Source organism: Vicugna pacos, chromosome 18, assembly GCF_048564905.1.
Source record: "Vicugna pacos chromosome 18, VicPac4, whole genome shotgun sequence".
NCBI lineage: Eukaryota > Metazoa > Chordata > Mammalia > Artiodactyla > Camelidae > Vicugna > Vicugna pacos.
In genome coordinates, this window is record NC_133004.1 from 39,382,567 (window position 1) to 39,397,642 (window position 15,076).

Here is a 15,076-nt window from a genome sequence, read left to right on the forward strand (position 1 = left end):
ACATCCATTTAAATTTGCCATTGGCTGAGGGCTACCTGGGGGACTGTTCATTCCCCGGCACTTCTAGCCTAACCCAGCAGAGCCACCTTTGGGATGAAGCCCCCAAGAAAAGAGATGCAGATACTCCTTGCTTTTGGAAGAAGTTAGAAGCACACTGAAGAGTATAGCCCAAGGGAAAAGGGCGAGGGCAATACATAAAATCTTCTTTTTAAAAAAATTTTTTAAATTATAGTCTGTTTACAATGTTATGTTAATTTCTGGTGTACAGCATAATGTCTCAGTCATACATATACATACATATATTCCTTTTCATATTCTTTTTCATTATAGGTTACTACAAGACATTGAATATAATTCCCTGTGCTATACAGTAGGATCTTGTCTACCTATTTTATATATAGTAGTTAGTATCTGCAAATCCCTAACTCCCAATTTATCCCTCCACCTCGTCTTTCCCCATCCCCATAACCATAAGTTTGTTTTCTATGTCTGTGAGTCTCTTTCTGTTTTGTAAATAAGTTCATTTGTACCATTTTTTTAAAGATTCCACATATAAGTGATATCATATGGTATTTTTCTTTCTTTTGCTGGCTTACTTCACTTACTATGACGATCCCAGGTCCATCCACGTTGCTGCAAATGGCATTATTTCATTCTTTTTCGTGGCTGAGTAGTATTCCATTGTGTGTGTGTGTGCGTGTGTGTGTGTGTGTATATATATATGCGTATGTATATATATATATATATAGTGCAAGTTCTTTATCTAATCACCTGTCAATGGACACTTAGGTTGCTTCCATGTCTCCATGTCTTGGCTATTGTAAATAGTGCTGCTGTGAATATTGGGGTGCATGTATCTTTTCGAATTAGAGTTTCCACATGCCAGCTTCTGTACACAAGATTTATTACAAAAGGGAGAAATGAACAGAGCAAAAAGTTTAAACACCCCAGAAAGGTAAGAATAAAAATGCAGTTCCTCTCTCCCTGACTGCCAGACTGACTTGCCAAAGGCAACCAACCACCCTTGATAGTTTGTGTCCATCAAGTTGCTAACCATATGTGTATCTTTGTGCACAAATAGGGTCACACAGTATATGCCCTTATGCACCTTGCTTTTTTTCACTTAAATGTATATCTTGGCCGAATCCCCTATTTGGACTATTCAGTTGTTGCCAGTTTTCTATGACTAAGGATGGAGCTGCATGCATCCTCATACACGCACCTCTGTGCAAGAGTGTCGGACACATTCCTGCACGCAGAATTGCTGGGTCAATGGTAGTTGTGTTTCGCATTTCAACATATGCTCCCAGACGGTCCTCCAAAGAGGTTGGCCCAGGAGACACACCTGCCAGTGGTAGGACAGAGGGTCAGCTCTCGCCTCCTCACCACTACCTGCTTCAATCCTTCCGTGGCCCCGGCTGCAGCTGTACCAGATTATGCACCTTCCCTGATGAGAACAAGCAAAGCTAGTTTATTCTGAGCCTGCTCTCACAAAGGAGACAGACACATCACTTGCATTTGGCAGAGACCTAGGCTGGCTGGGGAGTGGGAAGGCTTCATAGAGGACCAGAGGGAAGTCCCAGGTATGTCTTGATTGGAGCCTGTTGGCCAGGGATGCTGGAGGTGGGGTAAATAGAAGCAAACATCTTGTGTAGTTGATTCGGGAGTACATTAGACTTTCTCTGGTTGGTTCCGAGTTGGAAAGGGGGGGAAATTAGGAAGCTGGCAGTCACTGACCAGTCTCATGATGATGCTGGGCTGGTTGCTACAAAGGCTGTGGGTCCCAATTCTGTTGTCATCTGTGGTCTGACCAATGTCCGTTTGTAGTTCAGACTCTTGTCCCAAATGCGCCACCTCTTCCCTCCTTAGAAAAACGCTCTTCTTTCCAGAGTGAAACCTCACTCCCAGTTCAGACGCCAGCTCTGTGTTGAGAATTTCTGCAGGCTCCTCCCCCCATCCTCTGCCTTGTTAGCAGTGCCGTAGATTCTGCTTTGGATCCCAGGTAATGTTAATAGTCTATGCAGACTCTGTACCTGCAGGCTTGTTTTGAACCAAGGAAGGTTGCCCTGCGCCCACCTACAGAAAGACCGCCCAGGAGGCTGGAGAGGGTGGGTCTCACACTACCTCCCAGAGGATGGAGCGCTAATTCTCCTCGGCTTGACCACACGCTCTTACTGGCTGCCTTCCTTCCCTTGTATTTCCCCCCATCCTCCTACTGTTATGCCCTATACCTCTCAAATAAAATATTTGACCCCAAAATCTTTGTTTCGAGGACAGCTTCTAGGGAAAACCCAAAGTTGAAAAGTCTCATTCTCTCCATTTTATAGATAAGGGAAACTGAGGCTTGGAGAGGTTAAGTGACATATTTTAAGGCCATGCAGCTTATCCATGAGGAGTGGTGTTAAACCCATGCTGCTCTTAATTTATGAGTGTATTATTTTTCTCCCTAATTCTTTGAAGCCAGAGACCATCTTTTATCATTTACTAAACTCTTGATGCCAAAACAGCTCCTTGTGGATTCATGGGTTCTGTCAAAATTTTTTAGAAATTTAATTGACTCCAGCTATGCCTGTATGTCTTTCAAAGTTCACAACAGGACTCCCAGGAGCAGGCCAGGACCCTCATCCCCTCCCACCCTCGGACCGGCAACTCGGAGTGATGTCCCTGGCGCACACTCCACTGTTCACACCCTGACTCTGCTGCCCAAGAGAGATGAGAACAGGCAAGACCACCTTCAAAGGAGAAATCACATTTTATTTGGATTGTGATTTGATAACAGCAGGTGTATTTGCCTACACTTTTGACATGCAAATCATATCGTATCTCCTGCCTAGAAAAAAAAAAATGCTGGGATCCCCTCTCCCTCAGCCCCGACCCCATCTTCCCCTCACCAAAATGTGGTGAGAGACCAGCCCTAAAGGCAGAGTGGGTCTTTGTCTCCAAAGCAGCGTGGTGCAAGCCATGCCAAGAAACAGGACATCTCCTGAAACCGGTATCTTCACAGAGGAGCTCAGCTCCTCAGGCTGATCCCTCATCCTGGCACTCCAGGTCCATTGCATGACAAAGCCAATGAGTTCCTGAAAACTTTATTCATCATATCCCATGAGAGGTGTGCGGGGAGGGCAGGACCTAGCAGCGAAGGGCTTTTGCTGGGTTTTTATTCACATGGGAGGCTGCACGTGGGCCAGACCAGGAGCATACCTACCGTGATGGAGAGCTAAGGCCACCCGTCCCCCAGACAGACAGACAGATAGACGGCTCACTGGCCCCACTGCAAGACCAGAGGGCCCACAGGAACCAGCTGCAGGCCAGGGTACAAGCAGAGTGTGTCTGCAGGCCGGGCCTCATGCACGTGGGCTCTGATGGAACCTGGAGAAGGGCCAGCTCCAGCTTGGGGAGGATGAAGGGTCACCATGGCCCTCCTGTTGGGACCTTCTCCCCCGGCTCAGGGAAGGCAAGAGGCATGGGGTGCTTGGAGCCACGGCTCGGCCCCCAGGAGCAGGCCTCCCCCGTCTTGGGTTTTTAATAGACTAGACACACCCCTGAGAATGATTCTAAGAAACAGGAACTGCTGCCTACTGCTGCTGGCTCAGCGGGCCCTAGGTAGCCTGTGGAGGAGGCCAGGCCCAGGCCCAGGCCTAGGCGCAGGGCAGGGGGCCGGGCGGTGGTCAGATGGAGGTGCCATTGGCAGGACGCCTCTGGACAGGGACTTTGGTCCCCATCACCCTGGTCCTCGTGGAGTCTTTCTTCCGCTTGGCGTCCAAGTTCTTCATGTACCTCTGGACCCACGACTGCCTGGGGTCACCACAGAACTTCAGGCCCTTCTTGGTGGTGAAGCTGTGGAGGAGTGACACATGAGGCCTGGCAGGGGAATTCGGGTCACTTCACTTTATGAGGAGGTCGCATGGAAGCCCAGAGGATAAGCTGCTATCTCAGCCTCCCGTCAAGGTCCTGACGCAATATCTTCTCTCTGTTCATCTCCATCCCTCATGCTCCTGTTCAATAACCTGCCTATCAGATGGGGGAGGCCCAGCGCTGCCTTTCAGTAACACTGGGTCCAAGGGGAGAGACACTATCTCTCGCCACAAAGAAGAAGATGCATTGAAATCCCCCAAGAACAAAGGCAGATGTCACCAGTTCACACACTTTGCAAGAAAGTGTGACCAATAAGGATGCCAGAGCTGGCCGGGGGCAGTGGGATGCCCTTTTCCAAGCCAGCTCTAAGTGACGGGTGCCAGGCTGCGGAGCTGAGTCTGGTGCCAGTGGAGAAAATTACTAACAATACTAAGATCACACTTTAATGGTATGCCACTGTTTACAGAGTGAGCTCACCCTTGCTGCCTGGTAACTCTGAAGTTATTTGGAGTCCTGAGTGACCTTGAGTAGGTCCCCTTTCTGAGCCTCAGTTTCCCCCTATAAAGTGGGGATAATCCATCCAAGCTCAGAGAATGGCTGAGAAGGTTAGTTCAGGGAATGTTATATGCCCTCAATAGCACCTTGTATATATTTGGTGCTCAATAAATACATGATCATCGACTTTGAATCCTGTTCCTAGTCTTGTGGGTAAAGAAGCTGAGGCTCAAAGAGGTGAAGTGACTTCCCCAGGATCACAGAGCTGGGTCCTTGGTGACCCCGGAGGCTCCTCTCTTCCTGCCCCGCCCCCATCGGGTGGCCAAGGAGAAGCAGTTACTCACATCACTCCTGCCTTGGGGCAGACGCTCCCGTTGGACAGCTGGTAGCTTTGTACTCGGCTCTCGGGAATTTTTTTAGAAATGAAGGTTATGCAGCAGGAAGAAGGGATGGTCACGGAACCTAAAAGACCAGAGAGAGAAGAGCTGCCTCCTTTCCCAGTCTGCCTTGGACTCTGGACTGTAACATAGAGCCTGCCTCCCCCACCAAACACCTCCAGTCCAGCCACTGGGCTGCCCCCTTCTCAGCATTCCCCTCCAGACCCAGGCTGGTGGGTCTTCCACCCTCTGCTGTGCCATCCCTGCCATGCCCTTGGGACGGCTGTCCTGCCCGAGAGACCCAGGGTGGGGGGTGGGGGTCGTACCTGCAGGGGACATGCAGTAGGCACACAGTACCAGGAGCAGGAGGCTGGCTGCGATGGTCACTGGGCCTGCCATGTCCTGGAGGGTGGAGGAGGCAGCTCAGGGCTCAAGGCTGGGATGCAGGAGGAGAGGGCCTGGGACAAGGGGCCTGGTTGCCTGCAGAGCACTCCGACTACCCTCTGTCCTTGATCAGGGCAGCTAGAAGGAAATGTGCGCTTATATAGACTCTCCTCTTTGGAAAGCCTTCCCCTCCCCTCCTCGAAAGTCCTAGAAGCCTCTGCGTTCTGTAAAGAGGAAATTGTTGCCCAGCTGAGTCAGGGGTTATCTCAGGCACTCTAAGAAATTGGGAAGAGGGCCTTGCCCCACCAGGGCCAAGTGCAAAAGCACTGGATGTGAAGTGAAATCAGAAGGCTGATGGGGATCCTGGTGGGGCTGCATATTCCCTTTGAGACCCTGGGTAAGTCACTCACCTCTCTGAGCCTCAGTTTCTTCAGTTGAAAATGGGTAAAGTCAGCAGATGCTGTCACTGTCCATCCCTATCCCCCGAGATCCCTTTCCCATGATCACGCACACCAGCTTTGGGTGACCTTGCACTCCAGCCCCCAAGCTGCCGAAGTCACCTAGCCTGCAGGTTTGAGGAACGTGGGAAATGCCCAGAAACTGACATCCTCCAGGAAGCCAACCAGTGTCTACAGGAGGGGCACAGACTCCGGGTCCAGCGTGACTTACACTGCTTCTGACTTCCCAGCAGAGTCCCACCACTTTCCCTCCATAAGGCGAGACTTGGCTGACCCCTCCCAATTGGGGTCCTGCTGGTTTCCTCTGCAAGCTGGTTTCCTCTGCAAGCAGTGTCCAGTAGAGCACTGGCCCACGAATCCTCATCTCTGGGTCTCCTTTGAGGACCCCAACCTGATACAAGAGGTGTGCGTTGGGGGTGGGGGACATAGGAAGGACTGGCCAGTTCTGCTGGGAGGAGAGTAGGGGATGCACTTGTGGAGAGTGTGAGGTTGGCTGTGCTGAGGTTTGGTGGATGAAAGGCAGTGGGGACCACGCTGGGCTTGGTACGGAGTGGGACATGACACCCACCTCACTCTGCCCCCCATTCCAGGGTCCCAGCCTGAGACCCCCTGTTTAGAGACTCTTGTCCCTTCTCCTTCCATTCCCACACCCTCTCCCAGTCCCCTCCATTCTACCTCTCTAGCCTTTCTGCTCTGGCCTCCGGGAACACACCCATGTAGCAGCACAGTGGCCCACATCACCTGGGTGATGATGACCAGCTGTGTGTCTGTGTCTCCCACTGGACCATGAGCACCTTAGTCTCATTTCTGCGCCCACCAAGCCCCAAGCAGATCACCTGTCCTATGGCCAGTATTTCTGGAATATATATATAATGGACAAACTCTGAGTCACTCTCCTCTGGATCAGAGACTCCTATGTGATCTCTGTCCAGCACGACGGGGGTCAGCATGTACACAGGGGAACCAGGAGGCAGGTCCTCTGATGGGGACAAGACTGAAGTTAGGGAGGCCAGCAGTAACAACCCTCACCTGGCAGAGTTTGGGGAGTATTAAATGAGAGCCCTTGACTTATGCAAGGGCTTCCCATAATTCCATTTTATGACATCCCCTTCTAAACTTTGCTCCTCAACAGTTTGGAGGGGGATAGCCTGTTGTTTGTCTGGGTTTTATGACTCAGCGGGCGCTAGGAGGAGTGGCAGGAGAAGGAAGTGGAGATGAAGAGGCAGAGGCAGCACACAGAAGGGTGAGGGCAGGGCTGAGCAGGGTGGGAAGACCTCCCACGCTTTCCACATGATGCAAGCAGAGTGGGATGGCAGAAGGTCATCGGATGGGAGATTTGGGGCGGGTACCGCACCCCGATTAGTAACACTGTTTAAGGGCTTTCCCAAGATGCTTTTTAAAAACAGGCCGGGTCTTGATGCTCTCTCCAGGAAAGTAGGTGAGGCAGGGATGGTCAACCCATTTTACAAAAGGAAAAATTGAAATCTACAGAAGGTAAGTGACTAGATACCATCATGGAACATTTATCCTGGCTCCCCAAATGGGAACCTGCCCCTTCCCTCTTGAAGGGGGGAATCCAACAGCCAGAGCGATTATCCAGAGTAAGAGTGGGAGAAGTAGGGGTTCCAGGAAAGCAGGCTAGAAAGGAGTAACTAGAAAAAGAGAACGAGGGGCAGGAGGGCAAGACCGCAGGCACAGGCAAAGACTTGGGGAAGGGAGGGGAGAGGAGAGGAGAGAAGGGGGGCGCTGTGAAGCATCTGGAACCCCCCGACCCCCGGCTCTAGCTCAGACCCGGTCCCTTGCCCAGCTGGTCGTGCTTTCTCCATCTGAGAAGTGGGGTGTTGACCAGATCTGTGTTTCCCCAAGTGTGGCAATCACACCACCACCCGTGACACAAGAGTGGGTGTTTGTCATTGTCATGTAAGTCTGTCTTGTTGTGGTTTCCCTCTATAATAAGGGGTTTTAGAATTATGACAGTGATAAAAAAAATGAGTTGAAAAAACAAGTAAATTAAGCAAATCATGAAACACATGGTGCACACACATGACAAACTGTGACACTGGTCCAAGATTATCTAAAGTCTGGGAAGCCTGGATGAGGTCCCCTCTGAGGGCCTTTTCCCTCCATGTTCTGTACACCAATGAAGCCGGCCCTGGAGAGGAGGGGGAGGGGCAGAACTGTGCCTGGCGGTGAGCAGGCAGGGGGTGTCAGATGATGGCACGTAAGATGCCTTTTGTGAGTAGCCTTTTATAAACTCTTCACTGACCTAGAGGCATTAAAAATTTTACAAAAATATTGGCTTATTTACTAAAGAGATAGTTCAGTAAAGTGTATATCTGTTAGTTTTCAGCAAACAAAAGGTGGTCATTTTTGCTTTGTTGTTTTTATTAGAATTTGTTTACAAGCTGACTAAGGAATCCATAGGCTCTTCTGTGCCTTTTAACACAGCATGGCATTTACTCTAATCTTTACAATAATGACCTGTAGAGTAGATAGTATTCATTTCATCATACAGAGAGGTGAAGTGACTTGTTCGTGGTCACATGGTCCCTGACTACATCTCCAATTTGCAGCTGAAATCTGAGCCACCATACAGGTGTTAGAACTATGGGGGAAGTGAGGGAGAGAAAGGCTAAGAAAGAGAGGGAAAATGGACAAGCTGATCCTAAAATTCATATGGAAATGCAGAATTGCCAAAACCGTCTTGAAAAAGAAAGACGAAGTTGGAGGACTTGATTTAAGACTTCTGATTTCAAAACTTACTGCTCACTGCCTTAATCAAGACAGTATGGTGCTGGCTTGAGGACAGGCATGTAAATCAATGGAACAGAGTTGAGAGTCCAGAAAGAAACCCTTACACTTACCGTCAATTGATTTTTGATCAAAAATCTAAATGTAAGAGTTAAAACAGTAAAACTCTTAGAAGAAAACATAGGTGTAAATCTTCATGACCTTGGATTAAGTAACAGTGTCTTTGCTGTGAAACCAAAAACACAAGTGAGCAAAGGAAAAATAGATAAATTGGACTTCTTTAAAATTAAAAACTTTTAATAAAAAAGTAAATAAAAATTGTAACTGTACTTCAATTAAAAATAAATAAGTTTTTAAAATAAATTTATAAATACAATTAAAAACTTTTGTGAATCAAAGGACGCTACCAAGAAAGTGAAAAGCGAACCCACATAATAGGAGAAAATATTTAGAAATCATCTGATCATTCTAGTGTCCAGAATGTACGAAAAAGCCTGCAATACAAAGACAAATAACCCAATTTAAAAATAAGCAAAAAATGTAGCTAGACATTTCTCCAAAGAAGACACACAAATGGCCCATAAGCACATGAAGAGATGCTCAACATCACTAGTTAACAGGGAAACGCAAATCAAAGCCACAATGAGCCATCCCTTCACACCCACCAGGAAGGCTGTGAAGGAAAAACAACAGAAAATAAGAAGTGTTGGCAAGGAGATGGGAACCCTCATTTATTTTTGATGGGAATGTAAGATGGTGTAACCACTACGGAGAAGTTCGGCAGTTCCTCAAAAACTTCAACATAGAGTTATTATATGACCCAATAATTTCACTCCAAAGTATATACCCCAGAATACTGAAAACATATGTTCCCTCAAAAATTTGCTCATGAATGTTCATGACAGCATTATTCATAGTAGCCAGAAAGTGAAAACAACTTAATGTCCATCAATTGATGAGTGGATAAACAAAGGTAGTATATCTATACAATGGAATTTTATTCAGCCACAAAAAAGCAATGAAGTACTGATATATGCATTATACTAAATGACAGAAGTCAGACACAAAAGGCCAGACATTGTATGATTCCATTTATAAGAAATGTTCAGAATAGACAAACCCATAGAGACTTAATGTAGATAAATGGTTGCCAGGGACCTCAGAGGAGAAGGTGGGGAGAGGCAGGGTTTCTCTTGGGGGTGATGAAAATGTTCTAGAATTCGATAGTACTACGGGCTGAACAAATTGTGAGTGTACCACTCACATGTATGCTTGAAAGGGGTTAAAATGATGAATTTTATGTATGTGGATTTTTATCTCAATGAAAAAGTAAAGAAAAAAAGAGAAGAAGCTGAGGAAACATTCAAAATGTTCCCTCAAATGGTGGGGCCTTGTTGGCTTTATGAAGGCCTCGCCAGGTTCAAAGACCTCGTCTGCCTCCCTTACGCAGCCCGCCTTCAACCAGCGGTCTGACTTATGAGATTGGGAACTGAGAGGGCGCAGGCCGGCAGGGGGCAGGGCTTTCACCCGTCCTCCCCTACCCTGGGCACACTTCCTGGCAGGAAAGAAAGCTTCCTTCAGTGGGCCCCGTGGTGGCGTCCTTAGAAGGTAGAAGCTTGAGGGCCCCCTTCTCTCTCTCTTTTTCTTCCTCGGGACCCTCCTCAGTCCCCAGTGCCTCCTTACACCCTCTGTCCCTTCTTATATTGAAACCTATTCAGTAGAAAGACAATAAAAGGCCCTCCTTCCCTCTACACATAAGTGACTGATAACAGCTTAAAATAAGAGGTTTCTTGTATTCTAGGCCTCTGTACACGAGGACAGTTGGAGCCAGGCTTCTCCCTCTTGGAGGAGGACATTGAAAATATGCAACCCAAGGATGCTGAATTGAAAGCAGAGGTGTCTGTGTATCTGTCATTTTAGAGGCAGTGATGCACCAGTAGCAGTGAGCATTCCTAGCAAAGACATTTCTCCTTGGAGAAATCAAGGATTCCAATGCTGGGGCAAAGAAAGTAGAACCAGGAACATCCATTTGGTGCCACAGAGTGGGAAGGTGCTCAGGGAATCATGGGGATGTGTCAAAGAACCTAGGAGCCAGCTCTCAGGAGCTCATACTTGCCAAATCTGGGGCAGTTGGACCAGGAACAGTTGGTAGTGATGTATTGAATGAAATAAGAATCAATCAATCAACAAACAAAGTAAGTTTTGGGTTGAATTTTGTCTTCCCCACAGAATGAATATTGGAGTTCTGACCCCCAGTACCTTAGAATGTGACCTTATTTGGAGATAGTGTCTTTGCAGAGATAATCAGATTAAAATGAATTCATTAGGGCAGGCCCTAAGGTCCTCATAAAAAGGGGAGATTTGGACACAGAGACAGACATACAGAGGGAAGATGATGTGAAGACACAGAGAGAAGATGGTCATTTACAAACCAAAGGGAGAGGCCTGGAGCAGATCCTTCCCTCAGAGCCCTCAGGAGGAACCAACCCTGCTGACACTTTAATCCCAGACTTCTAGTGTCCAGAACTGACTGTAAGCAAGTAAATTTCTGTTGCTTAAACTCCTCAGTTCATGGTACTTTGCTGAGGCAGCCCTAGCCAACTAGGGAGAGAAGAGAAAGCTTTTCCCTGCAGTAGGATGCCAACCACGAAATAGAGAAGAAGTGATGGAGTTAGAAAATCCTACATGGATGCTAAAATTAGTGCGTGAAAATGTGATGAGAAGTGGGATATTTACATAGTCTCAGAGTATCTCCCCACAAATCACTGGTTAATTACAAAGAGAAAATTAGTAACTCGATAGTGAAGAAATAAAGAATGGAGGACACACAACATTGTAAAATGATTAGAAATCAATAAAAAATGTTAAAAAAAAAGAGTGGAGGACAAATTTCTTAAAAGCCTTTTGTGTACACTGGAATGTTCTACTCCTAGACCTGCTAAAAACTACGTATGAACATGAATAAGTCACTTACTTCTCCCAAGCTTCAATTTCCTCATCTATGAAATGAGTGGGAAGTGGGGGTGACATGGTCATGAGACTCCAAGGAAGTTATGGATATGAGAGCTTTCAGTCAACTTCAAAGCATGGTGCCCCTGCAAGTCCACCATCTAACAGCAATAAGAACCTTAAACTAGAGGAATGAAGCTCATTTCAGGCATTAGACAGCAGAGGAGCAAATATATGCAGTCACTGGGGTCTTTCTTGGGCTCCTAAAATTGGACTTCAAGGCAGTCTGGCCCTGCTGGCTCTTGAGTGGACTTTAAGGGAGAAGGAAAATGACTTGGAAGATAGGAGCAACAATACTGGAGTTGTCCTTTTCTTGGGACCTCGGGTTTGGGTGACAGATGGCTGTTTCAAGATCCTTCCTCGGGTAGAAGAAGTGGATGTGTTTTAAGGGGTTGAAAAAATTCTCTCTTGGCCCTACAAGCCTGATACAGATCATTGACAATTATCCTCTTAAATACTCCCCCCTTGTTAAAATGCAAAGGTGTTTCTTGATAGGAATAACAAGTTCCTTGTGTAAACCCACTCATAAATCTTAATAATCATCCATCCATCCACCACCCACACACCCACCGAACACTGCTGTCTGCCAGGGGCCCTGCTCGTCCCGGGCACACCAGCGGGGAGCTGAGCACAGGTGCTGCCCTCTGGGAATGCACACTGCCCCGTGAGAGACAATGGCAGTTCAGACACAAGCGGAAGGGGCCCAGATGGAGGAGGTATCCCTGGGCCACAGTGGAGAGCAGAAGACATCAGAGAAAATGTCCTAGGAGAGATGCCTCCAGAGCTGAGTAAGGCTGACCAGGGGGCTGAGGGGCAGGAGGGTGGGGAGGAGTGCAGACCTGGTAAAGAGAGGAGCGTTCCAGGCCCTGGAGGCCACGGGTGTGAGGTCAAGGAGGAGGGGGGTGACCTGGTCAGGTCTGGAATTTTACAGAAATCACTCTGGTTGCAAGTAACAGAGTGGAAAGACAGTTGTGAGGCCGGGTTGGGGACTCAGGAGGGAGAGGTGGTGGCAGTGAGGGTAGAAAGAAGGGGAAGGATTTGAGAACTACTCAGAAAGTAGACTCCTCAGGATTTGGTGTCCTGTGGGTTGAGGAAGGAGAAGGTGGCGACCAGGGTAACATGCAGGTTTCAGACTTGGGTGTGTGCTGGGGAGTGGGACATTCATGGAAGAGGACTCACCAGCAGAAGCAGGTCTGGGTGAAAGCTCTGTGAGGCTGTTGGGTTCAGAGTCCTGGGGGGTTGAGAAGAGCCTTCTATTATGTGTCAGGCAGGGCATGAGGGATAGATCTGGACATCCAATAGACTACGCGAGCAAGAAGGCCCTTAAGGGGTCTCACCTACCCTGACATTTTGCAGATGGGAACGGGAGGCCCACAGAGTCTGTGCAGATCCAAAAGCCCCCCACCCCCAGCCCCCACCCCAGCCCCTCACAGTGCAGCCATGGGAAGAGCACAGCCCTGGAGGCAGACCATCCCAGGTTCAAGCTCTGACCCTGGTGGCTCCCTTGGTGGCTCCAGGCCAAGTGTCTAACTTTTCTGAAGCTCAGAGAATTTGCTGAAAAAGAGGGTGTGAAAGTTTACTTCCCAGGATTGGGGAGGGGGTTCTTGAGCCTCAGTGATGGACTCCATTCAGGACCTGCCTACTGTGACTTGACAAATCACCACCAGACCAGACCAGACCAGCATCCCTTCGGCTATTTCCTTAAAGCCCCACTTGGCTCTTCTGAACTTTTACCTGATCCTCTTATTATTCCCATCTCACAGGTGAGGAAACTGTGGCTCAGGGAGGTTAAATGACTTGCTTAAGCCCCAAAGGCATGATGCAGCAGGGCCAGTCCCACATCTTCCTTGTAAAGAACTGTGGCACCAGGGGGTCCACTCTGGTGCGTGGTGCCAATGCTGACACTCTGAGTCTTCAGTACCTCTCAATCCACCCCTTCCCTGTTGACCCTCACTGACACCACCTCTCTCAGTTTCCATCAGCTCCCTCCTGGATTCCTGCCTCAGCTTCCAAAGTAAAGGTGGGTGAAGATAGAGAGTCTGGGGTCCAGGGACAAGAGAGATGGCGGCAGGAGCCAGGAGGATGGATGGGCACCGGGGTGGAGAGCACAGGAGATTCCTGAGAGCAGACTGGGGGGGGGCGTCAATGCTACTCATGGTACCCTCCCTCCACCCCCACCAAACACACGCGCGGTCCCAAAGGGTGGTTTGGGGAGCCACTTACTTGAAGGTGACAAAGTGACAGCTGCAGCACCAAGTGTAGAAATGTTTCCCCTCACTTACCAGGTCTGGGAGAGAGGGAGGAGGGGAGGGGCCTCCTGGGCAGTGGGGGGAGCCTCCTGCATTATTTCACGATTGCTTGGCTTGGAAATTCAGGAGCCCAAAGTTCATAAGGACCTTTGAGATGTTGGCTTCCTGACATCAGGCAGACCTTGACAGGTGCAAATGTGCAGGGTGGGGGGGGCCATTGACAGGATGGACTTCTACCTGCACACCCTCAGCCTGGTCCTGGAAAGGATGTGGCCCCAGGCAGGGCAAGCAGGGGACAGATGGCAGCTAGGAAGTGCCTTGCTCTTTGTCTCTTGATAGGAGGGCTTCTAAGAGCTCAACTTAACGGAAACAGGAGCAGGGATTGTGGCATTGCTAACCAGCTGGCCCAGCCTGCCTGGTGAACTGAGACAGCTGTAAAGAAAAGGGATCTAGGGATCCCTCATATGTCTCAGTGTCATTGCTACCTTCTAGTTGTTGGAGGCCCAAGGGGAACAGAAGCAGGGGTCAAGATGTAGAGCTCAAAGAAGACAGACGGTGGTGGTGGACAAAGCCATCCAGAAACAGATCTGCCCACCATGGGTGAGAATGAGATCCCCAGCTAGGGGGCCACGCAAGTGCCTCTTGGCAGAGCTCCAAGTAGGAAATTCAGGCTTCGAAGTGCCATTCAGCTCCAGGGTTCTGAGGTCTGTGGAAGGACTCATTTCTGACTCAATGCTCTTTGAACTCAGGGTCCACATGGAAAGACAAATACATAAACAAACAATTACACTATAGCTCGATAAGGCATAGGGAGCAGAGAGATTAAGAGCCTGAGCTTTAGAAGCAGTTAGGTCTGGGTTCAGATCCTGCCTCTCTCAGGCTCAGTTTTATCGTCTATGAAGTGGGAATGAATTTGCTTCCCAGGGGTGTTATGGAGAGAGAGTGAACCGCTCACCATACATAATGTCCCTGGCATGGTGCCTGGTCTGCAATAAAGGTTAACAAAGGGGAGTCGTTGCTAGTGCCAAACACCTGCTGGGCACAAAGGTACAAAGCGTTCTGGGAACGCAAAGGGAGACACAGCTCTGCATGCCAGATGGGGAAGTTTCAGACAAGGAAGCAGCAGGAGCTTTAGTGAGACAAGGGGTCAACGGCATTCCAGGCCAACTGGAAGTCTGCTGAGTAACTGAATTGGCTGAATTCCAGCAGATGATGGGAAGAGGTGAGGCTGGGATGCTGGGGACAGAGGTTACACACACACCTCATGCATCCTGTCCCCAAGGCAACTAATGTATAATTCTTACTGTCCAGGGAAGTCGCCATGGTATTCCTCCCCATATCTAATAATGTCCCTAATTTTGTTGATTGTGCCTGTTTAACAACTCCTGGACCCGTCTGTTCCTTCTCGGCCCCTTCCTGGTGCCTCCCAACTTGCTTCCCTCCAATCTGTTCTGCACACAGATGCAAGAATGCTTCTCCTAGAATGCAGACCAGCCCT

The 15,076-nt window shown here is 48.7% G+C and overlaps 1 protein-coding gene across 1 annotated transcript in view; it reads right to left on the reverse strand.

Moving 5' to 3' along the window:
* Positions 1-2,822: 2,822 nt before the first annotated feature.
* CCL24 (C-C motif chemokine ligand 24) overlaps positions 2,823-15,076 on the reverse strand; it is a 28,215-nt gene continuing 15,961 nt past the window's right edge. The window contains exons 2-4 of the mRNA XM_072942107.1: positions 5,054-5,249; positions 4,695-4,812; positions 2,823-3,837 (exon numbers count right to left, since the gene is read on the reverse strand). Of these exons, the coding sequence (XP_072798208.1) occupies positions 3,669-3,837; positions 4,695-4,812; positions 5,054-5,126 (360 nt within the window). The 5' untranslated portion in view covers positions 5,127-5,249 and the 3' untranslated portion in view covers positions 2,823-3,668. The remainder of the gene's footprint in view (positions 3,838-4,694; positions 4,813-5,053; positions 5,250-15,076) is intronic.